The sequence below is a fragment of the Palaemon carinicauda genome, chromosome 26 (genome assembly GCF_036898095.1).
Source record: "Palaemon carinicauda isolate YSFRI2023 chromosome 26, ASM3689809v2, whole genome shotgun sequence".
Classification (NCBI taxonomy): domain Eukaryota; kingdom Metazoa; phylum Arthropoda; class Malacostraca; order Decapoda; family Palaemonidae; genus Palaemon; species Palaemon carinicauda.
In genome coordinates, this window is record NC_090750.1 from 95993835 (window position 1) to 96019378 (window position 25544).

Sequence of the window (25544 nt, forward strand, 5' to 3'; positions counted from 1 at the left end):
GTTATTATATATGGGCAATGCCAATCTGGCATTGCCAGACCTATAATAGTCATACCCTAGTAAGAAGGGGTGCATGTTAGCGTATGTAAGCATGTATATGTGAATGATAATCAGCCGTCATTTTTGACGGGTGGCGTGCACTATTAATAAATATTCATTTACACGATTTTCCAATTCCTTGAGGAGTACATTGAAGGTTTTGCATTGAATGAAAAGTCAACAGGAGTATATGCATAAATTTATTTTACAAGTTGTATATATAATTAAAATGATTTACTATATACATAGTGCGTTGATTTATATCTGTTGATGAAAGAAAAATAAATAATGGAAATATCACATGACGAAAATGCATTCTTATGTGATTGTTTCCTTAACTTCTGTATCGCTTAATAACCATAACGAAACTATTTTGGTGATCGCTCTGTTTGGAATTGTTTTGAAATAAAAGGTCAAGGAATGTATTTGAATCTCTACTGCGGGGCTCCATACTCAGTTGATGGCGGTGGAGGGGGAGGAGCATAAGAGTTGCTTCGGGAAGAGGCCGCTTCACGTGCTGCGGCAGCGTCTTCTTCAGCAGCCTTGGCAATCTGGTCGAGGACGAACTGGGGAATTGGGTGGGGGAATTCGGGAGCCACTGGCAGCAGGTCGGACTGGGGCTGATAGCCGTTCTCGTCGGCGACATATTTTACTTCGACGAAAGTGCCGTCAGGAGCAGTGTATCTTTATGGAAAATGAGTAGAGTATTAAAACTTGAATAAGTTATTCAATACTTGAGAGAGAGAGAGAGAGAGAGAGAGAGAGAGAGAGAGAGAGAGAGAGAGAGAGAGAGAGAGAGAGAGTCCTCTGATGAATCAAGCAAAATATATCAGCATATTTCTTAAAAGAAAAAAATATAAGATAAGATGAATCTCTTAGAAAACTTACGCGTAAACTCCAGACTTGACGACTGAGTCTTCTGGCCCATTTGGAGACCCAGACTGGGAGAAGACGATTCCATTGTCAGCCTCAAAATCAACACTGAAGCTTCCAAACTCATCCTGGGTTCGGTCGTCCCTCAAGATAGCTACTGGTGGCAGAACGACTTCAATGGCAGCTCTGTTGGAGGCAGCAGGGGCTCCGTAAGAAGGAGCAGGCGTAGGAGGGTCATAGGATGGCAGCTGGTCAGCAACAGCAATGGTTGCTAAAGCCACGATTAATATCTGTGTACAAAGAGAGAAAAAAAATGTCCTGAGGAGTGGCTGTATCCTTGGGGATTCCCTTTTCCCGTCTGCTTTCCTTTCTTTCTCACGGTGACCCTTTAGTTAGCTCTTAATGAGCCAGATGTCCTTACTCTTCATTTGAAATAATGTTTACTGTTTATTTTGCAAGAGAAGTTGAATTATGTTTTGAAAGGATACTGTGTCAGGGATGAAATATGGTTAGGAATTACTCTCAGAATATTTTTATAAGAAAAACTAGCTCTTTTCAAATTAGGATTTTCAACTTGTCAAACTTATTATTATTATTATTATTATTATTATTATTATTATTAATTGCTAAGCTACAACCCTAGTTTGAAAAGCAGAATGCTATAAACCCAAGGGTGCCAACAAGGAAAATTTCACAGTGAGGAAAGTAAGAGGAAATAAATAAAACATTTTAAGATCAGTAAAAACATTAGAATAAATCTTTCATATATGAAATTATAGAATTAAGGAAAAAACAAGAGGGAGAGAAATAAGATAGTGTGCCCGAGTGTACCCTCAAGCAATCATCACATTTTATCATTAAAAGTTTATTTCTTACTCTTTTGCAATAAACTCCAACAGAAATGGTGATTTCATGTTGCAAATGTCGTTCCAATACGAACCTATTAGTTAAAAGAAATTTTTGACTTTTAAAATCTACATCACATTCTTCAACTAAGAACTCCATGTTTTAGGTTATATCCCGCTATTTATTTAAAAAAAAAAAAACAAAAAAACTTTCAAATGCAGCATTTAAGGTTACTAATTCTACATATTTTTACCTTAAATAATGTTTTTCCGTCGTTTAATATTCGTGTACTGGCAACCTTGCATCTAAGTAGAAAAAAAACGTTTCATTTCAAATGTTAAAGTCATAGTTGAAAATAAACTTTAAGGTTTTGTATTCTTATTCAAAACTCGAAGACAAAATAAAAGATAATAAGCGTAGTTACAAAACTACATTTGAGAATCTTATAATCTTTAACTACATTATTAGTTCATGTTTGCACAATTTCTGAGTCATGCATGAAGCCTACGACATATTTCAATATGTTTCCGAAAGAGAAAAAAATGTATTGAATACACATATTTACTCTTTTCAAGTCGCCCCCCTCACCAAGAGCGTCTTAAGAATTCCAATTGAGGTGTTTGATCATAAATAGCTTTATTACTTGGGGAAAATTATTACCCTTTAAAATCAAATAGAATTTAAACCACAGCTGAGGGAAATTTGCATAATAATGCAGTTCATTTTCAAAAATGATTATGGGTTAGGATCTGTATTACCTCATAGCCCTTTCTCATTCATAGTATGTAGAATATAAATATCTATGAACTGGTACATAGTTATAGCATACACATACACACACATGCGCACCTGCGCGCGCACACACACATATTGTATATATTTATCTATATATATATGTGTATATATATATATATATATATATATATATATATACACATAAAACGTTATTTTCAAACACCAGTTAAGTGCTTTTCTTCAAAACACATCATTATAATAATTTATTGTCTCAAATATACCCTTATGCCTGAATAGAGCTATTGATTTAATTGGTGGCACTGTAATGTTAATAAATCATAATGTTAACAAAAAATCAAAGAACGTGGTAAAGGACCAAAGCAATTTAAAACTAATATAAGTTTCCTGAATATCTTCAAAAGCCAAGGAAAGAAATGATTGTATAGAGATATGTATTTCCAATTATTGGTCTAAAAATTATATATAAAATATCACATTGATAAAAATAAATTGCAGAATGCAGAGTGGGAATCTTGTAATCACCAGAAACTGTTAGAGTTCAAAGAATAAACCTGCTGGCTTTGAGATTTAGATATTCTGTTTGACAGGTGGGACATAAGTAGTTGGAGACGCACCTCTATGAAAATTCCTTGAGCAATGCCTGATACAAATCCTCTTAGTTATCAATGTTTAAATCTCCAATAAAATAGAAGGGGGAGGAGGGAGGCAGAGGCGATAACGAAGATCCCTAAATGACTCCGAAAGATGAGAGTTTGTATGCTCCTCGCACAGCGTCTTCATTTCGCAACTTTGGCATGAGGCCGAGGACGATCTGAGGGATCGGATGTCGAAATTTTAGGCCAAAGAGAAAGATGTTGGGTTCAAATTACTAGTCGTTCTGCCTCAGTAGTGCTCAAAGCTTTGGAGAATGTATTATGGAAATGAATGCGTCTTCGAAATACTCTGTCCATAGTTCATATCACATGTTTTATTTTATTTATGGTTTCTCTGACCTTTGAGATCCAGTGCAAATTATGGTGAATGAATTTTAACCCCAACAAAATGATTGTAAGTAGGTCGAGGACAGTGGCCCCTAAACATCCGGATCTCAGCGTTAATAATGATTCTTTAAATCTGTTTGACTCTTTTAATTTTGTGTGATTCTTGATAACAAATTTACTTTTAATAAATACATTTGGTCTGTCTCTTCTTCAATTGCACAAAAATTGGCTTATTGAGAAAGTCTTTAAAGATTGTCGATGATCAATCTACTCTGAAGAAGTTATAAAAATTCTATCATTCTTCCTTGTTTCGAGTATTGTTCTCCTGTTAGCTACGGAATCTCTTCTTAATTTATTGGATAGGAACTTTTTGGTCTATTGAATTTCTTATTCCTGATCTAGATATAAATCTGTATCACCGGCGTTTGGTTAGTTTTTTCTATGCATTTTGCATAAGACTTTTCCTAATTCTTTCCATCCTTTGCATTCACATATTCCCAGATAGTACCATCATGTTCGTAATACTAGGTATGCAGTTAATTCTTATAGTCATGCCTTCTCCCCCATAAGGTTCAATACTACACATTATTCAAGAAGTATTATTCCAGCTGTAACCAAGTAGTGGAATGATCTTCTTAATCAGGTAGTGTAATGTTTTTTTTTTATGTTCAACATAAAAAAAAATCTATTTCAATGTTGTTACTGTTCCTGAAATATCTTATTCTGATTGTTCATTACTACCCTTCTAGATTGTTCATTTCCTTATTTCCTTTCCTTACTGGGATATTTTTTCTCTGTTGGAGCCCTTAGGCTTATAGCATCCGGCTTTTCGAGCTAGTACCGTAACTTAGCTAATAATAATAATAATAATAATAATAATGATAATAATAATAATAATAATGACAATAACAACCATAACCATCATTATCATCATCATCATCATTATCATTATCATCATCAATTATCTGAACATTCTATGATAGCTCATGAGTTTAAATCGGAGTAGCCTTACACATAATACATTAGAGAGTATCATATAGAAGGCAAAAGGAATTCTGTTAACCATAATGTATTCCACTAGGAGTGAGGCTGTGTCTCTTAAGTGGAACACCTGAGGAAAAGGGAAAGAATTTGCCCTTGAAGCTGCCATCCCTCAATAACTTCCTTAGCGGCAGGGACTTCACACCTGCAACATGCATGGAGTTATCATCTTTGATGAATGAAGATTTCAGTGATTTATATCAGGTTATAGGAGACCGGATAACTTACAAATATGGGCATAGAATATTAAAGTATTATTAGGACCATGACTAATTAGTCACCGAAAAGATAAACTTTTTTATGCTTTCAAGTTATGAGTTGATAGAGCAATAATCAAATACGAATGCATTTTATTTCACTTAGTCTGACGATATAAATTAGCTCCAATCCGGCTTTCATTTTATTCTATACTGACCTAATATATACTTCTGTATTCCATACTTACCATGTCTATCTTCCGTGCTGTTTTTTAAAGCACACACACACACACACATATATATACTACTGTATATATATATATATATATATATATATATATATATATATATATATATATTTATATGTAGACATACATATGTAATTAAATATACATGCGTATATAAACATATCTGGCCTGCAATAAGCCACATTGCAACGTACGAGCCAACACCTTGTCTAGGGAGGATTTTTCTGTGATACCAGAAGAGCTAAAATAAATAAATTGAGATATAATAGGCTTCGTGATATAAGAGGAACTTGCAAATCTTAAACCGAATTAAAAGACGGCTATATGTTTTGCTTCAGAGGACATGAAAGTAAATGAAATGGGTGTTCTTATTAATGAAAATCTTGCAGGTAACAGAAGTATTTTGCAGTACTAATGACAGAATTGCAGGATTAATTATCAAACTAAATAAGAATTATAAACTGAAGATCATTCAAACATGTCCCCAACAATATCCCTTAGAGAAAATATTCAAACTTTTTATGAAGATCTGGAGATATCTATGAAAAAACATAAGACTCAATTTACATTTGTTTTGGGTGATTTCAATGCTAAAGTAAGTTATACCACAAGTGCTTCATAGGTGCTCGTACACTTTAACGGTATAGCTTTTTTTCTTAAGGTTTAATCTTCCCTGCACTGATAATTCCCCAACCTGGGTAAGCTTGTTAACTCATATTATATTATATTTGAATTTTTGTGACGTTCTTGCTCGCAATTGCTTGTATATAAGCTAAATATCTGTTTAATAAATTTTAGTTGCATTCCTCTTGCCTCTCTGTTACAACATAACCTCCCACTCGCACAATTGGTGATCGCTGGAGGAACAGGTCCCTCCCGCCTTCCCCCTCATTGCTGTGCCCTACTTGTTAAAATGCCACCCACCGAACCCGACTCTTCGACACTTGTCGTCTCAATGAAACTGTTGTCCTTCTCCAGCGGAGAAGCATTTGCCTGGTTCCAGCTGCTGAAGTTCAGTTTTGCATCAAGGGCGCGACTCTCTCAAGCTGCAAAGCAGTCTATTTCCTGAAAACTATCCCTGAGGATGCCATTTTAAAAAATATCTAATTGGCTTTGCAACCAGGGGAAAACCCCAATAACATACAACGCCATCAAAACATACCTCATGGAGCACTATTAACCATCGCCAACCAACCGTATCACTAAGCTTTTTCAGCTCATTCAACAGTTGTTGGGGGACCAAAATTCTTCATTCGTCCTCAGAGAAATAATCAGTATCGCTCGCCTGCACCCTGCTGTAGACGGCTCTCCTCCAGAGATGAACATATATCTTGCCCTTTAGGTATGACACCTACCCGAACCTATACACGTCACCATTCCTGATGTCGATGTTTTGCACCTGAAGGACCTGATGACCAAATTCGACACCCTTATGGAAAGCCACTTCAACACCTTCAAGACCTCCATCAACGCCTCCACTCCTGACGAAGAGACCAACTATTCAACAGTGACCAGAGCTGACGACTGTCCCGTGACATGTCTGAGTGCCGACAAAGCCCCCCACCACTAACATTAGCCGCCCCTCATTCATGCTCCAACCCACAACCTCTTCAGATACTTACTGACGCCCATTGGCTGCGGTTATGCTACTACCACTCCAGATTTGGGACTGCTGTGAAGAAATGTGTAAACAGCTTTCAGTGGCCAAAAATCTTGTAAATAGGTCATCACTTGTGACGGTGGCCTCCCTTATCACTAATCTTTTCTTTTTATATGATGCAGGCATGGCTGTGCAGTTTTTGGTAGACGCTGGTTCTTGCCATTCTCTTATACCAAGGCCATTCTTCAGGACACAACAAGGTCATTCTATTCCTCACCCATTGGTAGGAGACACTAACATTATTGTTTGGGAGCACTAAATATCATTGGAAGTTTCTCGTTGCCGACATCACATTGCGAGGCCTTGGTGCACATTTCCCCTCTTTCGACGTCCTGGTTGATGTTGCTCACAGACAGTTAGTCAATGCCAACATGTAATCATCGACACCTTTTCAACCCACCCCATCCGACATCGCTCTCCAAGTCAGCACTACCATGGATGCCTACGTCCAACTTCTTACATCATACACGGAAGTTTTCCATCCAGAACTTTGACAAACGCTAAGCATAGTATTCATCACCATATCAAGACGACGGGGACCCCAGCGCTTGGCTTCAGGCGCCTGGCACAAGATCGTTTGGCTGCCACTAAACAAACGTTCGCAAAAATAGAAGAAATGGGTCTTTACCAAAAGGCCTCAAGCCCATGGTCAAAATCCTTACACATCATCGTAAAAAAATATGGCTCCCTGCACCCTTGGGCGGGTTACAGGCATCTGAACATTCAGACAACACTGCATCACTCCTCAAGGAGTCTACTCCTTACCTGAGAAGAAAGTAACCATTCAGAACTTCCCCACACCCTCCACCATCAAAGTAGGGCAAGAATTTTTGCGCATAATTAACTATTATCACCGATTCCTGCCAGCCATCACCGCCACTCTTACCCCCTTCTACGCCTCCCTCAAGTACAAGCCAAAAGACCTGGAGTGAGGTCCCTTTCGAGAAGGGGCCTTCTTCAACGCACAGAATGCCCTGTCAACCACTGCTACTTTCAATTTTGATTTCAATATATATATATATATATATATATATATATATATATATATATATATATATATATATATATTTGCATGTGTGTATATCAAATAAGCCATATATTTTAATATATGAAAGTCTGCATTCTCATAACAACATCGGGATCAGGGCACCAGGCAAAATTACTCAAAGACTATAGTATCTGACCGGCCAGGTTTCAAACTCTGGTCCAGGATACTTGTATGACAGTGTCCTTACCATTTTCTTCGTGGCTAAGTGCTAAGGTCACTGTCATACACGTATCCTGGACCAGGGTTCGAAACCCTGTCCGCCAGATACTATAGTCTTTGAGTGATTTTCCCTGGTGCTCTGATTCCGAGGTCGTTAAGAGAATCCAGACTTTAATGTATTAAGATATATGGCTTATTTGATATACACACATTTATACTGTATATATATATATATATATATATATATATATATATATATATATATATATAAATATATATATATATCTACATATATATATGCTTATATATTTATGAATATGAATATATATATAATATATATGTATATATATATATAAATATATATATATATATATATATATATATATATATATATATATATACAGTATATATATATATATATACATATATATATATGTGTGTGTTTTAATGTATTGAAATATATGACTTATTTGAAATATGAAAAACACGTTTAAAGGTACAAAATTTTTCATATATATATATATATATATATATATATATATATATATATATAAATGTGTATATATATATGCAGATATATATATATATATATATATATATATATATATATATATATATATATATATATACATATACATATAATATGCTGAAAACTTCTGGCAACTCCTTCAATACCCCTTTAATATCAAACACAATCTTTCTATCGCTGATGCTACTATAGTTGTAGGCTTATTTCTGTAAAGCATGTGTTTATTTTGAAATTTTCCTGAACCATAAAGTTTGACAATTTATTTCCTATCATCTTGATAAAAATCTGAAACATGTGAAATAATTAAACTTAAATAAGGTTAACTCTTTGCTTATACGAGGTAAATTGTGCATTGGACAATCTCAATTTTACAGTGAACAAAGCGGTATGCAACCCACGTGGATAAAATAATGTACATGATGATGTGATGGCTCAAAATATTCAAAGGTGAAGAATACCAACCCAAAATGCTGCTCTTAAAATCCTCACGAAATCAGAGGTGGGAAGGAAGAGGATAAAATAAAAAATTGCGAACTTTAAATATTAAGAATATATATATTTACGTTGAAATTGAAAGGACTTTCGTAGGATAGGTACTGGACGTCATAAAAAAAAGGAACAAAAAGAAACAGGATAATTCGAGTTAGTAATAAAACTATGTAAAAAAAGGACCTTGTTAGTTAAAAGTCAAAGTAACTTCATAACAACACAAATATTAACCATTTGATTAACGAAATATGCTATGTTGCTGATTTCTTACGTGGAATTTCAAAAATAGTTCTTTTTGTTATCTTCTGGAGAAAGGTTTCATTGCTATTTTTATATTATTGTAGATATTTCAAATTTGTTATGAACTGATTCTCAGACATTTCCGAAATTTTGCCATAGGTGAGGAAAACAGGTGAGGTAACCGAAGAATAAACTAAAGTGAGGACACATGCTTAATGAAAAAGAAGGTTACTAATGGTTGTTTGTCTCTCGTTTATAATTAAGGAACATCGTAGATCACGCTTTGGATTTCCTGGAAATACAACTCTTTGGTTTAAATACCCCCAAGCAAGAGAACTCTACCACAAGACAGTGGAAGACCATGGTCTAGAGGCTATGGCTCCATCGAAGATTAAAAATCAATGGTTTGGTTTTTGAGTGTGCTTCTCCTAGAAGAGCTGCATTCCATAGCTAAAGAGTCTCTTCTACCCTTACTAAAAGGAAGGTAGCTACTGAACAATTTTGGTGCAGTATTTAACCTCTTGAGTGAACAAGAATTAATTGGTAATCTAAGTGTTGTTAAGTGTATGAGAACAGAGGAGAATCTGTAAAGAATAGGCCAGACTATTCGATGTATGTGTAGGCAAAGAAAAAACGAGCCGTAACCAGAGAATGGATCCAATGTAGTACTGTCTGGCCAGTCAAAGGCCCCTAAAAGCTCTTTAGCAGTAGTATCTCAACGGGTGCCTTAATAATCGCTTACCTCTATTGTCTTGTAATATTTACGAGTATATTTTCACTGAAGATTGAGCGAAAGAGAAACAAGGAAAAAATGAAACGATATAGGCAACCTGAAACACTGAATGTCAGATTCCGTTTCCATTTTTACCTCATTTAGATAATGTTAGACTAAGATGACATTACAGTTTTAGATTCATTGAAATTAAAACTGAGTTATATGCATAAATTTATTTTACAAGTTGAATATATAATAAAAACTATTTACTATGTACATAGTGAGTTGATTTATATCTGTTGAGGAAAGAAAAATAAATAATCAAAATATTGCATAACGAAAATGCATTACGTGATTGCTCCTTTAAGTTCGGTTTCGCTTAATGACCTTAATGGAACTAGATTGGTGATCGCTCTGTTTGGAATTGTTTTGAAATAAAAGGTCAAGGAATGTATTTGAATCTCTACTGCGGGGCTCCATAGCCAGTTGATGGCGGTGGAGGGGGAGGAGCATAAGAGTTGCTTCGGGAAGAGGCCGCTTCACGTGCTGCGGCAGCGTCTTCTTCAGCAGCCTTAGCGATCTGGTCGAGGACGAACTGGGGAATTGGGTGGGGGAATTCAGGAGCCACTGGCAGCAGGTCGGACTGGGGCTGATAACCGTTCTCGTCGGCGACATATTTTACTTCGACGAAAGTGCCGTCAGGAGCAGTGTATCTGATGGAAAATAAGTGCAGTATTAAAACATGAATTAGTTATTCAATACTAGAGAGAGAGAGAGAGAGAGAGAGAGAGAGAGAGAGAGAGAGAGAGAGAGAGAGAGAGAGAGAGAGAGGGAGAGAGAGAGAGAGAGAGATTGTCCTCTGGTGAATCAAGGAAAATACTCTCAATATATTTCTTAAAAGATAAAAGAAAAAAATATGAGATAAGATGAATCTCTTAGAAAACTTACGCGTAAACTCCAGACTTGACGACTGAGTCTTCTGGCCCATTTGGAGACCCAGACTGGGAGAAGACGATTCCATTGTCAGCCTCAAAATCAACACTGAAGCTTCCAAACTCATCCTGGGTTCGGTCGTCCCTCAAGATAGCTACTGGTGGCAGAACGACTTCAATGGCAGCTCTGTTGGAGGCAGCAGGGGCTCCGTAAGTAGGAGCAGGCGTAGGAGGGTCATATGATGGCAGCTGGTCAGCAACAGCAACGGTTGCTAAAGCCACGATTACTATCTGTGTACAATGAGAGAAAAAGAAAATCTCCTAATTCTTATGGAATTCTTAATTTGACCCTTAATTGCATTGTGATTTTATGTTGTGTGTCATAGGGCTCAACAACAACGACAAAAACAACAACAACAACAACAATATCATTCATAAAATGAGATGCATAGACAGGTAGAATGTAACAGTGTAAAAAGGTAATGCTAATCCTTACAATCTTCATGTTTGTCTTTCCGGAGTGAGAATGATACCAGAGCACTTTACAAGGCCTGTTTATATAGCAAATGGCCAGCTGACCAATCTACTTCTTCCTGGGCGTCAGAAGTGAGGGTGGGAGGAGGTGAGGAGTGGCTGTATCCTTGGGGATTCTGCTTTCCTTTCTTTCTCACGGTGACCCTTTAGTTAGCCTTTAATGAGCCAGATGTCCTTACTCTTCATTTGAAATAATGTTTACTGTTTATTTTGCAAGTGAAGTTGAATTATGTTTTGAAAGGATACTGTGTCAGGGATGAAATATGGTTAGGAATTACTTTCAGAATTTTTTATAAGAAAAACTAGCTCTTTTAAAATTAGGATTTTCAAATTGTCAAACTAATTACTATTATTATTATTATTATTATTATTATTATTATTATTGATTGCTAAGCTACAACCCTAGTTTGAAAAGCAGGATGCTATAAACCCAAGGGTGCCAACAAGGAAAATATCCCAGTGAGGAAAGTAAGAGGAAATAAATAAAACATTTTAAGAGCAGTAAAAACATTAGAATAAATCTTTCATATATAAAACTATAGAATTAAGGAAAAAAACAAGAGGGGGAGAAATAAGATAGTGTGCCCCAGTGTACCCTCAAGCAATCATCACATTTTATCATTAAAAGTTTATTTCTTACTATTTTGCAATAAACTCCAACAGAAATGGTGATTTCATGTTGCAAATGTCGTTCCAATACGAACCTATTATTTAAAAGAAATTTTTGACTTTTAAAATCTACATCACATTCTTCAACTAAGAACTCCATGTTTTAGGTTATATCCCGCTATTTATTTCAACAAAAGAAAAAAATACTTTCAAATGCAGCATTTAAGATTACTAATTCTACATATTTTTACCTTAAATAATGTTTTTCCGTCGTTTAATATTCGTGTACTGGCAACCTTGCATCTAAGTAGAAAAAAAAACGTTTCATTTCAAATGTTAAAGTCATAGTTGAAAATAAACTTTAAGGTTTTGTATTCTTATTCAAAACTCAAAGAGAAAATGCAAGATATTAAGTGTAGCTACAAAACTAGATTTGAGAATCTTATAATCTTTAACTACATTATTAGTTCATGCTTGCACAATTTCTAAGTCATGCATGAAGCCTACGACATATTTCAATATGTTTCCGAAAGAGAAAAAAATGTATTGAATACACATATTTACTCTTTTCAAGTCGCCCCCCTCACCAAGAGCGTCTTAAGAATTCCAATTGATGTGTTTGATCGTAAATAGCTTTATTACTTGGGGAAAATTATTACCCTCTAAAATCAAATAGAATTTAAACCACAGCTGAGGGAAATTTGCATAATAATGCAGTTCATTTTCAAAAATGATTATGGGTTAGGATCTGTATTACCTCATAGCCCTTTCTCATTCATAGTATGTAGAATATGAATATCTATGAACTGGTACATAGTTATAGCATACACATACACACACATGCGCACCTGCGCGCGCACACACATATATTGTATATATTTATCTATATATATATATATATATATATATATATATATATATATATATATATATATATATATATATATGTATATATATATATATATATATATATATATATATATATATATATATATATATATATATATATATGTATGTATATTTATATATATATATATACACACATAAAACGTTATTTTCAAACGCTAGTTAAGTGCTTTTCTTCAAAACACATCATTATAATAATATATTGTCTCAAATATACCCTTGTGCCTGAATAGAACTATTGATTTAATTGGTGGCACCAAAATGTTAATAAATCATAATGTTAACAAAAATTCAAAGAACATGGTAAAGGACCAAAGCAATTTAAAACTAATATAAGTTTCCTAAATCTCTTTAAAAGCCAAGGAAAGAAATGATTGTATAGAGATATATATTTCCAATTATTGGTCTAAAAATTATAAAAAATACACATCAATAAAAATAAATTGCAGAATGCAGAGTGGGAATCTTGTAATCACCAGAAACTGTTAGAGTTCAAAGAATAAACCTGCTGGCTTTGAGATTTAGATATTCTGTTTGATAGGTAGGACATAAGTAGTTGGAGACGCACCTCTATGAAAATTCCTTGAGCAATGCCTGATACAAATCCTCTTAGTTATCAATGTTTAAATCTCCAATAAAATTGAAGGGGGAGGAGGGAGGCAGAGGCGATAACGAAGATCCCTAAATGACTCCGAAAGATGAGAGTTTGTATGCTCCTCGCACAGCGTCTTCATTTCGCAACTTTGGCATGAGGCCGAGGACGATCTGAGGGATCGGATGTCGAAATTTTAGGCCAAAGAGAAAGATGTTGGGTTCAAATTACTAGTCGTTCTGCCTCAGTAGTGCTCAAAGCTTTGGAGAATGTATTATGGAAATGAGTGCGTCTTCGAAATACTCTGTCCATAGTTTTTAATATTTCTATAAAGTTGAGTTTTTATATCTGTGAAATATAACCGATTTTTCTTAAACCTCAGATTTGTCTTTTAGTTCATACTTTAAAAATTGTCCGTAATATTACCATATTTATAATAAAGGAAGGTAGGTATTGTATGAAACTAGAAAAGAAAGGTAGCCTTCTTTTTCAACAGCTCCTGTGATGAAGATTGAAGGGTATTTGTCGATAAAGGCTGGTTGTAGATATATATTCGTATTTGGACGCTAAAACTCCCGAAACAAGTTAAAAGTGACATCGTACAACAGTTTAGCGTTCATATCACATGTTTTACTCTATTTATGGTTTCTCCGACCATTGAGATCCAGTGCAAATTATGGTGAATGAATTTTAACCCCAACAAAATGATTGTAAGTAGTTCGAGGACAGTGGCCCCTAAACATCCGGATCACAGCGTCAATAATGATTCTTTAAATCTGTTCGACTCTTTTGATTATGTGTGATTCTTGATAACAAATTTACTTTTAATAAATATATTCGGTCTGTGTCTTCTTCAATTGCACAAAAATTGGCTAATTGACAAAGTCTTTGAGGATTGTCGATGATCAATCTACTCTGAAGAAGTTTTAAAGATTCTATCCTTCTACCTTGTTTCAAGTATTGTTCTCCTGTTAGCTACGGAATCTCTTCTTAATTTTTTGGATAGGAACTTTGTGGTCTATTGAATTTCTTATTCCTGATCTAGATATAAATATCTATCACCGGCGTTTGGTTAGTTTTTTCTATGTATTTTGCATAAGATTTTTCCTAATTCTTCCCATCCTTTGCATTCACATATTCCCAGATAGTACCATCATGTTCGTAATACTAGGTATGCAGTTGATTCTTATAGTCATGCCTTCTCCCCATAAGGCTCAATACTATACATTATTCAAGAAGTATTATTCCAGCTGTAACCAGTTAGTGGAATGATCTTCTTAATCAGGTAGTTGAATCGGTTTAACTTTAAAAGTTCAGTGTTAGAGTGAATGTTTTTTTATGTTGAACATAAAAAAAATCTATTTTAATGTTACTTTTCTTGAAATATCTTATTATGATTGTTCATTACTTCCCTTCTTGATTGTTTATTTCCTTATTTCCTTTCCTCACTGGGATATTTTTTCTCTGTTTGAGCCCTTAGGCTTAAAGCATCCTGCTTTTCGAACTAGGACTGTAACTTAGCTAATAATAATAATAATAATAATAATAATAATAATAATAATAATAATAACCATAACCATAACCATATTCATAACCATCATCATCATCATCATCATCACCATCAATTATCTGAACATTCTATGGTAGTTTATAAGTTTAAATCGGAGTAGCCTTACACATAATACATTAGAGAGTATCATATAGAAGGCAAAAGGAAATCTGTTAACCATAATGTATTCCATTAGGAGTGAGGCTGTCTCTTAAGTGGAACACCTGAGGAAAAGGGAAAGAATTTGCCCTTGAAGCTGCCATCCCTCAATAACTTCCTTAGCGGCAGGGACTTCCCACCTGCAACATGCATGGAGTTATCATCCTTGATAAATGAAGATTTCAGTGATTTATATCAGGTTATAGGAGACCGGATAACGTACAAATATGGGCATTAAATAGGGGACATTGTATTATTAGGACTATGACTTATTAGTCACCGAAAAGATAAACTTTTTTATTCTTTCAAGTTATGAGTTGATAGAGTAATAATCAAATACGAATGCATTTTATTTCACTTAGTCTGACGATATCAATTAGCTCCAATCAAGCTTCCATTTTATTCTATACTGACTTGATATATATATATATATATATATATATATATATATATATATATATATATATATATATATAAATATATATATATATATATATATATATATATATATATATATATATATATACTTGCCACATCTATTTTCATTATTTTTTAAAACATTCACACACACACACACACACATATATATATATATATATATATATATATATATATATATATATATATATATATATACATATATATATATATATATATATATAATATGTATATATATATATATGTATATATATATATAATATATATATATATATGTATATATATATATATATATATATATATATATATATATATATATATATGTGTGTGTGTGTGTGTGTTTGTGTATATATACATTTGCAATTAAACATACATACGTATATAAACATCTCTGGCCTGCAACAAGCCACCATGCAACATACGAATCAGTGCCCTGTTTACGGAAGGTTTTGCTGTGATACCAGAAGAGCTGAAATGAATAAGTGGAGATATAATACTTTAGTGTAGTGATATTAGAGGAACTTGGGAATCTTATAGAGAATTAAAAGACGGCTATATGTTTTGCTTCAGAGGACATGGAAGTAAATGGAGTTGGTTTTCTTATTAATGAAAATCTTGTTAGGTAACACTAGTGACAGAATTGCTGGTTTAATTATCAAACTAAATGAGAATCATAAACTGAAGATCATTCAAACATGTCCCCAACAACATCCGACAGAGAAGATATTCAAACTTTTTATGAATATCTGGAGTTATCTATGAAAAAACATAGGACTCAATTTACATTTGTTTTGGGTGATTTCAATGCTAAAGTAAGTTGTACCGCAAGTGTTTCATAGGTGCTCGTACACTTTAACGGTATAGCTTTTTTGTCTTAAGACTTAATCTTCCCTGCACTGATAATAGCCCAACCTGAGTAAGCTTGTTAACTCATGTCATATTTTGTTTGAATTTTTGTTACGTTCTTGCTTGCAATTGCTTGTATATAAGCTAAATATCCGTTTAATAAAGTTTAGTTGCATTCCTCTTGCCTCTCTGTTAAAACATAACCACCCACTCGCACAATTTGTGACTGCTGAAGGAACGGCTCCCTCCCGCCTTCCCCCTCATTGCTGTGGCCTACTTGTTACAATGCCACCCACCGAACCTAACTTTTCGACACTTGTCGTCTCAATGAAACAGTTTCCCTTCACCAGCAGAGGAGCATTTGCCTGGTTCCAACGTGCTGAAGTTCAGTTTTGCTTCAAGGGCGCGACTCTCTCAAGCTGCAAAGCAGGCTATGTCCTCAAAACTATTCCTGGGGAGTCGTTTTCAAAGATCTCTAATTATCTTTGCAGCCAAGGGAACACCCCAATAGCGTATGAGGACACCATCAAAACATACCTCCTGGAGCAATATTAACCATCGCCAACCAACCATATTGCTAATCTTTTTCAGCTCTTTCAACAGTTGTTGGGGGACCAAAACTTTTCATTCGCCCTCAGAGAAATAATCAGTATTGCTCACCTGAACCCTGCCGTAGACAGCTCTCCTCTAGAGGTGAACATATATCTTGCCCTTAAGGTATGACACCTACTCGAACCTATACACGTCACCATTCCTGATGTCGATGTTTTGCACCTGAAGGACCTCATGACCAAATTCGTCACTCTTATGGAAAGTCACTTCAACACCTTCAAGACCTTCATCAATGCCTCCACTCCTGACGAAGAGACCAACTATTCAACAGTGACCAGAGCTGACGACTGTCCCGTGACATGTCTGAGTGCCGACAAAGCCCTCCACTACTCACATTAGCCGCCCCTCATTCATGCTCCAACCCACGACCTCTTCAGATACTTAATGATGCCCATCAGCCACAGTTATGCTACTACCACTCCAGATTTGGGACTGCTGTGAAGAAATGTGTAAACAGTTTTCAGTGGCCATAAATTTTGTAAGTAGGTCATCACTTGTGACGGTGTCCTCCCCATCACTAATCTTTTCTTTTTACATGATGCAGACATGGCTCTGCAGTTTTGGTAGACGCTGGTTCTTGCCATTCTCTTCTACCAAGGCCATTCTCCAGGACACAACAAGGTCATTCTAAGCCTTCTGACGTCTGTTTTGTAGGTTTCAAAGGATCTGAAATCCTTACCCTTTGGTAGGAGACACTAACATTATTGTTTGGGAGCACCAAATATCATTAGAAGTTTCTCGTTGCCGACATCACATTGCGAGGTCTCGGTGCACATTTCCCCTCCTCTTTCGACCTCCTGATTGATGTTGCTCACAGACGGTTAGTCAATGCAAACATGTAATCATTGACACCTCTTCAACCTACCCCATCCGACATAGCTCTCCAAATCAGCCCACCTTCTTACATCATACACAGAAGTCTTCCATCCAGAACTTTGACAGACACCAACCACAGTATTCATCACCATATCAAGACGACGGGGACCCCAGCGCTTGTCAGATTCAGGCGTCTGGCACAAGATCGTTTGGATGCCACTAAACAAACGTTTTCAAAAATAGAAGAAATGGGTCTTTGCCAAAAGGCCTCAAGCCCGTGGTCATAATCCTTACACATCGTCGTAAAAAAGTATGGCTCCCTGCACCCTTTGGGGGAGGGGGGGGGGTGTTTACAGGCATCTGAACATGCAGACAACACTGCATCACTCCTCAAGGAGTCTACTCTCCTTTCCTTAGAAGATAGTAGCGATTCAGAACTTCTCCACACCCTCCACCGTCAAAGTAGGGCAAGAATTCTTGACCATGATCAACTATTATCACCGATTCCTGCCAGCCATCACCCCCGTCTATGCCTCCCTCAAGTACAAGCCAAAAGACCTGAAGTGAGGTCCCTTTCGAGAAGGGGCCTTCTTCAACGCACAGAATGCCCTGTCAACCACTGCTGCTTTCAATTTTGATTTCAATATATATATATATATATATATATATATATATATATATATATATAAATTTATATATATATATACATAGATATATATATATGTATATATATGTGTGTGTGTGTGTGTATATATATATATATATATATCACAAAAGCCATATATTTTAATACATTAAAGTCTGGATTCTCATAACAACCTCGGCATCTGGGCACCAGGCAAAATCACTCAAAGACTATAGCATCTGACCGCCTGGGTTTCATACTCTGCTCCAGGATACTTGTGTGACAGTGTCCTTACCACTTTCTTCATGGCTAAGTGGTAAGGTCACTGTCATACAAGTATCCTAGACCAGGGTTCGAAACCCGGCCGGTCAGATACTATAGTCTTTGAGTGATTTTGCCTGGTGCTCTGATTCCGAGGTTGTTATGAGAATCCAGACTCTAATGTATTAAAATAATATATGGCTTATTTGATACACACACATATATATATATATATATATATATATATATATATATATATATATATATATATTTATATATATATATATATATATATATATATATATATTTATATATATATATATATATATTTATACATATGTAATTATATATATACATATGTATATATATATATATATATATATATATATATATATATATATGTGTGTGTGTGTGTGTGTGTATTAATGTATTAAAATTTATGGCTTATTTGAAATAGGAAAACATGTTTAAAGGTGCAAAATTTATCACATATGTATATATATGTATATATGTATATATATATATATATATATATATATATATATACAATATATATATATATATATATATATATATATATATATATAATATGCTGAAAACTTCTGGCAACTCCTTCAATACCCCTTTTTTATCAAACACCATTTTTCTATCGCTGATGCTAGTATATATATAGGCTTATTTCTATGAGTAAATTTTTTTTGGGAATTTTCCTGAACCATAAAGTTTGACAATTTATTTCTTATTATCTTGATAAAATTCTGAAGCATAATATGAAATAATTAAACTTAAATAAGGTTAGCTCTTTGCTTATACGAGTTAAATTGTGCATTGGACAATCTCAATTTTACAGTGTACAAAGCGGTATGCAACCCACGTGGATAAATAATGTACGTGAAGATATGACGGCTCAAAATATTCAAAGGTAAAGAATACCAACCCCAAAATGCTGCTCTTAAAATCCTCACGAAATCAGAGGTGTGAAGGAAGAGGATAAAATAAAAAATTGCGAACTTTAAATATTAAGAATATATATATTTACGTTGGAAATTGAAAGGACTTTCGTAGGATAGGTACTGGACGTCATAAAAAAAAAAAGAAACAAAAAGAAACAGGATAATTCGAGTTAGTAATAAAACTTTGTAAAAAAAGGACCTTGTTAATTAAAAGTCAAAGTAACTTTATAACAACACAAAGATTAACCATTTGATTAACGAAATATGCTATGTTGCCTATTTCTTACCTGGAATTTCAAGAATAGTTCTTTTTGTTATCTTCAGGAGAAAGGTTTCATTGCTATTTTTATGTTATTGTAGATATTTCAAATTTGTTAATAACTGATTCTCAGACATTTCCGCAATTTTACCATAGGTGAGGAAAACAGGTGAGGTAACCGAAGAATAAACTAAAGTGAGGACACATGCTTAATGAAAAAGAAGGTTACTAATGGTTGTTTGTCTCTCGTTTATAATTAAGGAACATCGTAGATCACGCTTTGGATTTCCTGGAAATACAACTCTTTGGTTTAAATACCCCCAAGCAAGAGAACTCTACCACAAGACAGTGGAAGACCATGGTCTAGAGGCTATGGCTCCATCGAAGATTAGAAATCAATGGTTTGGTTTTTGAGTGTCCTTCTCCTAGAAGAGCTACATTCCATAGCTAAAGAGTCTCTTCTACCCTTACCAAGAGGAAAGTGGTTTTAGTGCAGTATTTAACCTCTTGAGTGTACAAGAATTTATTGGTGATCTCAGTGATGTCAAGTGTATGAGAACAGAGGAGAATCTGTAAAGAATAGGCCAAACTATTCGGTGTATGCGTAGGCAAAGAAAAAACGAGCCGTAACCAGAGAATGGATCCAATGTAGTACTGTCTGGCCAGTCAAAGGCCCCAAAAACACTTTAGCAGTAGTATCTCAACGGGTGCCTTAATAATCGCTTACCTCTTTTGTCTTGTAATATTTTCCTGTATATTTTCACTGAAGATTGAGCGAAAGAGAAACAAGGAAAAAATGTAACAATATAGCCAACCTAAAACACTGAATGTCGGATTCAGTTACTGTTTGTTCTTAACATAAAATTATCACATTACGATTATATTAAAGTTTTCAATTGATTGAAATTAAAACAAACGTATAGGCAATTTATTTCATAATTTATATGTATAATGGATATTATATACTATGTACATAGTGAGCTGCTTAATTGTTGATGAAAAAAATAAATAATGGAAATATCACAACGAAAACGCATCCTTATGTGATTGTTCCCATAATTATGTTTCGCTTAATGACCTTAACGAAACTAGATTGGTGGTCGCTCTGTTTGGAATTGTTTTGAAATACAAGTTTGAATCTCTACTGCGGGGCTCCATACCCAGTTGATGGCGGTGGAGGGGGAGGAGCATAAGAGTTGCTTCGGGAAGAGGCCGCTTCACGTGCTGCGGCAGCGTCTTCTTCAGCAGCCTTAGCAATCTGGTCGAGGACGAACTGGGGAATTGGGTGGGGGAATTCGGGAGCCACTGGCAGCAGGTCGGACTGGGGCTGATAACCGTTCTCGTCGGCGACATATTTTACTTCGACGAAAGTGCCGTCAGGAGCAGTGTATCTTTATGGGAAATGAGTACAGTATTAAAACTTGAATAAGTCATTCAATACTTGAGAGAGAGAGAGAGAGAGAGAGAGAGAGAGAGAGAGAGAGAGAGAGAGAGAGAGAGAGAGAGAGAGAGAGAGAGATTGTCCTCTTGTGAATCAACCAAATATATCAGCATATTTCTTAAAAGAAAAAAAATAAGATAAGATGAATCTCTTAGAAAACTTACGCGTAAACTCCAGACTTGACGACTGAGTCTTCTGGCCCATTTGGAGACCCAGACTGGGAGAAGACGATTCCATTGTCAGCCTCAAAATCAACACTGAAGCTTCCAAACTCATCCTGGGTTCGGTCGTCCCTCAAGATAGCTACTGGTGGCAGAACGACTTCAATGGCAGCTCTGTTGGAGGCAGCAGGGGCTCCGTAAGAAGGAGCAGGCGTAGGAGGGTCATAGGATGGCAGCTGGTCAGCAACAGCAATGGTTGCTAAAGCCACGATCAATATCTGTGTACAATGAGAGAAAAAAAATGTCCTAAATCTTATGGAATTCTTAATTTGATCTTTAATTGCATTGTGATTTTATGTTGTGTGTCATAGGGCTCAACAACAACGATAAAAACAACAACAACAATATCATTCATAAAATGAGATGCATAGACAGGTAGAATGTAACAGTGTAAAAAGGTATTGCTAATCCTTACAATCTTCATGTTTGTCTTTCCGGAGTGAGAATGATACCAGAGCACTTTACAAGGCCTGTTTATATAGCAAATGGCCAGCTGACCAATTTACTTCTTCCTGGGCGTCAGAAGTGAGGGTGGGAGGAGGTGAGGAGTGGCTGTATCCTTGGGGATTCCCTTTTCCCGTCTGCTTTCCTTTCTTTCTCACGGTGACCCTTTAGTTAGCTCTTAATGAGCCAGATGTCCTTACTCTTCATTTGAAATAATGTTTGCTGTTTATTTTGCAAGAGAAGTTGAATTATGTTTTGAAAAGATGATGTGTCAGGGATGAAATATGGTTAGGAATTACTCTCAGAATATTTTTATAAGAAAAACTAGCTCTTTTCAAATTAGGATTTTCAACTTGTCAAACTTATCATTATTATTATTATTATTATTATTATTATTATTATTATTATTATTATTAATTGCTAAGCTACAACCCTAGTTTGAAAAGCAGGATGCTATAAACCCAAGGATGCTAACAAGGAAAATATCCCAGTGAGGAAAGTAAGAGGAAATAAATAAAACATTTTAAGAGCAGTAAAAACATTAGAATAAATCTTTCATATATAAAACTATAGAATTAAGGAAAAAACAAGAGGGAGAGAAATAAGATAGTGTGCCCGAGTGTACCCTCAAGCAATCATCACATTTCATCATTAAAAGTTTATTTCTTACTATTTTGCAAAAAACTCCAACAGAAATGGTGATTTCATGTTGCAAATGTCGTTCCAATACGAACCTATTAGTTAGAAGAAATTTTTGACTTTTAAAATCTACATCACATTCTTCAACTAAGAAATCCATGTTTTAGGTTATATCCCACTATTTATTTCAATAAAAGAAAAACATACTTTCAAATGCAGCATTTAAGATTACTAATTCTACATATTTTTACCTTAATGTTTTTCCGTCGTTTAATATTCGTGTACTGGCAACCTTGTATCTAAGTAGAAAAAAAAAAACGTTTCATTTCAAATGTTAAAGTCATGGTTGAAAATAAACTTTAAGGTTTTGTATTCTTATTCAAAACTCAAAGACAAAATGAACGATAAGCGTAGTTACAAAACTAGATTTGAGAATCTTATAATCTTTAACTACATTATTAGTTCATGCTTGCACAATTTCTAAGTCATGCATGAAGCCTACGACATATTTCAATATGTTTCCGAAAGAGAAAAAAATGTATTGAATACACATATTTACTCTTTTCAAGTCGCCCCCCTCACCAAGAGCGTCTTAAGAATTCCAATTGAGGTGTTTGATCATAAATAGCTTTATTACTTGGGGAAAATTATTACCCTTTAAAATCAAATAGAATTTAAACCACAGCTGAGGGAAATTTGCATAATAATGCAGTTCATTTTCAAAAAGGATTATGGGTTAGGATCTGCATTACCTCATAGCCCTTTCTCATTCATAGTATGTTGAATATAAATATCTATGAACTGGTACATAGGTATAGCATACACATACACACACACATGCGCACCTGCGCGTGCACACACATGTATTGTATATATTTATCTATATATATATATGTATGTATATTTATATATATATATATATATATATATATATATATATATATATATATATATATATATATATATATATATATATATATACACACATAAAACGTTATTTTCAAACACCAGTTAAGTGCTTTTCTTCAAAACACATCATTATAATAATATATTGTCTCAAATATACCCTTATGCCTGAATAGAACTATTGATTTAATTGGTGGCACCGTAATGTTAATAAATCATAATGTTAACAAAAAATCAAAGAACGTGGTAAAGGACCAAAGCAATTTAAAACTAATATAAGTTTCCGAAATCTCTTTAAAAGCCAAGGAAAGAAATTATTCTATAGAGATATATATTTCCAGTTATTGCTCTAAAAATTATATAAAAAATATCATATCAATGAAAATAAATTGCAGAATGCAGAGTGGGAATCTCGTAATCACCAAAAACTGTTTGAGTTTAAAGAATAATCTTGCTGGCCTTGCGATTTAGAGATTCTGTTTGACAGGTGGGGCATAAGTAGTTGGAGACGCACCTCTATGAAAATTCCTTGAGCAATGCCTGATACAAATCCTCTTAGTTATCAATGTTTAAATCTTCAATAAAACCGATCAAGAAGGGGGAGGAGGGAGGCCGTGGGATAGCAAAGAGCCCTAAATGACTCCGAAAGATGAGAGTTTGTATGCTCCTTGTGCAGCGTCTTCATTTCGCAACTTTGGCATGAGGCCGAGGACGATCTGAGGGATCGGATGTCGAAATCTTAGGCCAAAGAGAAAGATGTTGGGTTCAAATTACTAGTCGTTCTGCCTCAGTAGTGCTCAAAGCTTTGGAGAATGTATTATGGAAATGAATGCGTCTTCGAAATACTCTGTCCATAGTTTTTAATATTGCTGTAAAGTTGACTTTTTATATCTGTGAAATATAACCGATTTTTCTTAAACCTCAGATTTGTCTTTTAGTTCATACTTTAAAAATTGTCCGTAATATTACCATATTTATAATAAAAAAGGAAGGTAGGTATTGTATGAAACTAGTAAAGAAAGGTAGCCTTCTTTTTCAACAGCTCCTGTGATGAAGATTGAAGGGTATTTGTCGATAAAGGCTGGTTGTAGATATATATTCGTATTTGGACGTTAAAACTCGCGAAACAAGTTAAAAGTGACATCGTACAACAGTTTAGCGTTCATATCACATATTTTACTCTATTTATGGTTTCTCCGGCCATTGAGATCCAGTGCAAATTATGGTGAATGAATTTTAACCCCAACAAAATGATTGTAAGTAGGTCGAGGATAGTGGCCCCTAAACATCCGGATCACAGCGTTAATAATGATTCTTTAAATCTGTTTGACTCTTTTGATTATGTGTGATTCTTGATAACAAATTTACTTTTAATAAATATATTCGGTCTGTGTCTTCTTCAATTGCACAAAAATTGGCTAATTGACAAAGTCTTTTAAGATTGTCGATGATCAGTCTACTCTGAAGAAGTTTTAAAGATTCTATCCTTCTACCTTGTTTCAAGTATTGTTCTCCTGTTAGCTACGGAATCTCTTCTTAATTTTTTTGGATAGGAACTTTGTGGTCTATTGAATTTCTTATTCCTGATCTAGATATAAATATCTATCACCGGCGTTTGGTTAGTTTTTTCTATGCATTTTGCATAAGATTTTTCCTAATTCTTCACATCCTTTGCATTCACATATTCCCAGATAGTACCATCATGTTCGTAATACTAGGTATGCAGTTGATTCTTATAGTCATGCCTTCTCCCCCATAAGGTTCAATACTACACATTATTCAAGAAGTATTATTCCAGCTGTAACCAGTTAGTGGAATGATCTTCTTAATCAGGTAGTTGAATCGGTTTAACTTTAAAAGTTCAGTGTTAGAGTGAATGTTTTTTTATGTTGAACATAAAAAAAATCTATTTTAATGTTACTTTTCTTGAAATATCTTATTATGATTGTTCATTACTTCCCTTCTTGATTGTTTATTTCCTT

At 34.7% G+C, this 25544-nt stretch overlaps 3 protein-coding genes across 3 annotated transcripts; all 3 read right to left on the reverse strand.

Annotated features, from left to right (window-relative positions):
* Positions 1-226: 226 nt before the first annotated feature.
* LOC137620076 (uncharacterized) lies at positions 227-6766 on the reverse strand. The gene is made up of 5 exons (XM_068350351.1): positions 6603-6766; positions 6336-6461; positions 5175-5221; positions 928-1282; positions 227-723 (listed from the first exon to the last, which is right to left on the reverse strand). Exons 1-5 carry the CDS (start codon positions 6764-6766, stop codon positions 474-476), a joined length of 942 nt encoding a protein of 313 aa, XP_068206452.1. The 3' UTR covers positions 227-473.
* A 3308-nt stretch (positions 6767-10074) lies between these two features.
* On the reverse strand, positions 10075-11292 carry LOC137620318 (cuticle protein AMP1A-like). The gene is made up of 3 exons (XM_068350551.1): positions 11249-11292; positions 10769-11043; positions 10075-10533 (listed from the first exon to the last, which is right to left on the reverse strand). The coding sequence occupies exons 1-3, from the start codon at positions 11255-11257 to the stop codon at positions 10284-10286; spliced, it is 534 nt and encodes a 177-aa protein (XP_068206652.1). The 5' UTR covers positions 11258-11292; the 3' UTR covers positions 10075-10283.
* A 9562-nt stretch (positions 11293-20854) lies between these two features.
* LOC137620319 (cuticle protein AMP1A-like) lies at positions 20855-22062 on the reverse strand. Its single transcript, XM_068350552.1, has 3 exons — positions 21989-22062; positions 21517-21791; positions 20855-21302 (listed from the first exon to the last, which is right to left on the reverse strand). The coding sequence occupies exons 1-3, from the start codon at positions 21995-21997 to the stop codon at positions 21053-21055; spliced, it is 534 nt and encodes a 177-aa protein (XP_068206653.1). The 5' UTR covers positions 21998-22062; the 3' UTR covers positions 20855-21052.
* Between the last annotated feature and the right edge of the window lie 3482 nt (positions 22063-25544).

Bases quoted from the DNA above. Each gene is read 5' to 3' on its own strand.
- LOC137620318 (XM_068350551.1), bottom strand. The intron at 10,534-10,768 runs GTAAGTTTTCTA...ATTTTCCATCAG, and splicing joins GTCAAGTCTGGAGTTTACGC to ATACACTGCTCCTGACGGCA.
- LOC137620319 (XM_068350552.1), bottom strand. The intron at 21,303-21,516 runs GTAAGTTTTCTA...TTTCCCATAAAG, and splicing joins GTCAAGTCTGGAGTTTACGC to ATACACTGCTCCTGACGGCA.
- LOC137620076 (XM_068350351.1), bottom strand. From the start codon at position 6,766: ATGCCTGCATCATATAAAAAGAAAAGATTAGTGATAAGGGAGGCCACC. The intron at 6,462-6,602 runs GTAAGTATCTGA...TCTCTTCGTCAG, and splicing joins ACCGCAGCCAATGGGCGTCA to GAGTGGAGGCGTTGATGGAG. The intron at 1,283-5,174 runs GTACGTTGCAAT...ACCGTGAGAAAG, and splicing joins CCTAGACAAGGTGTTGGCTC to AAAGGAAAGCAGACGGGAAA.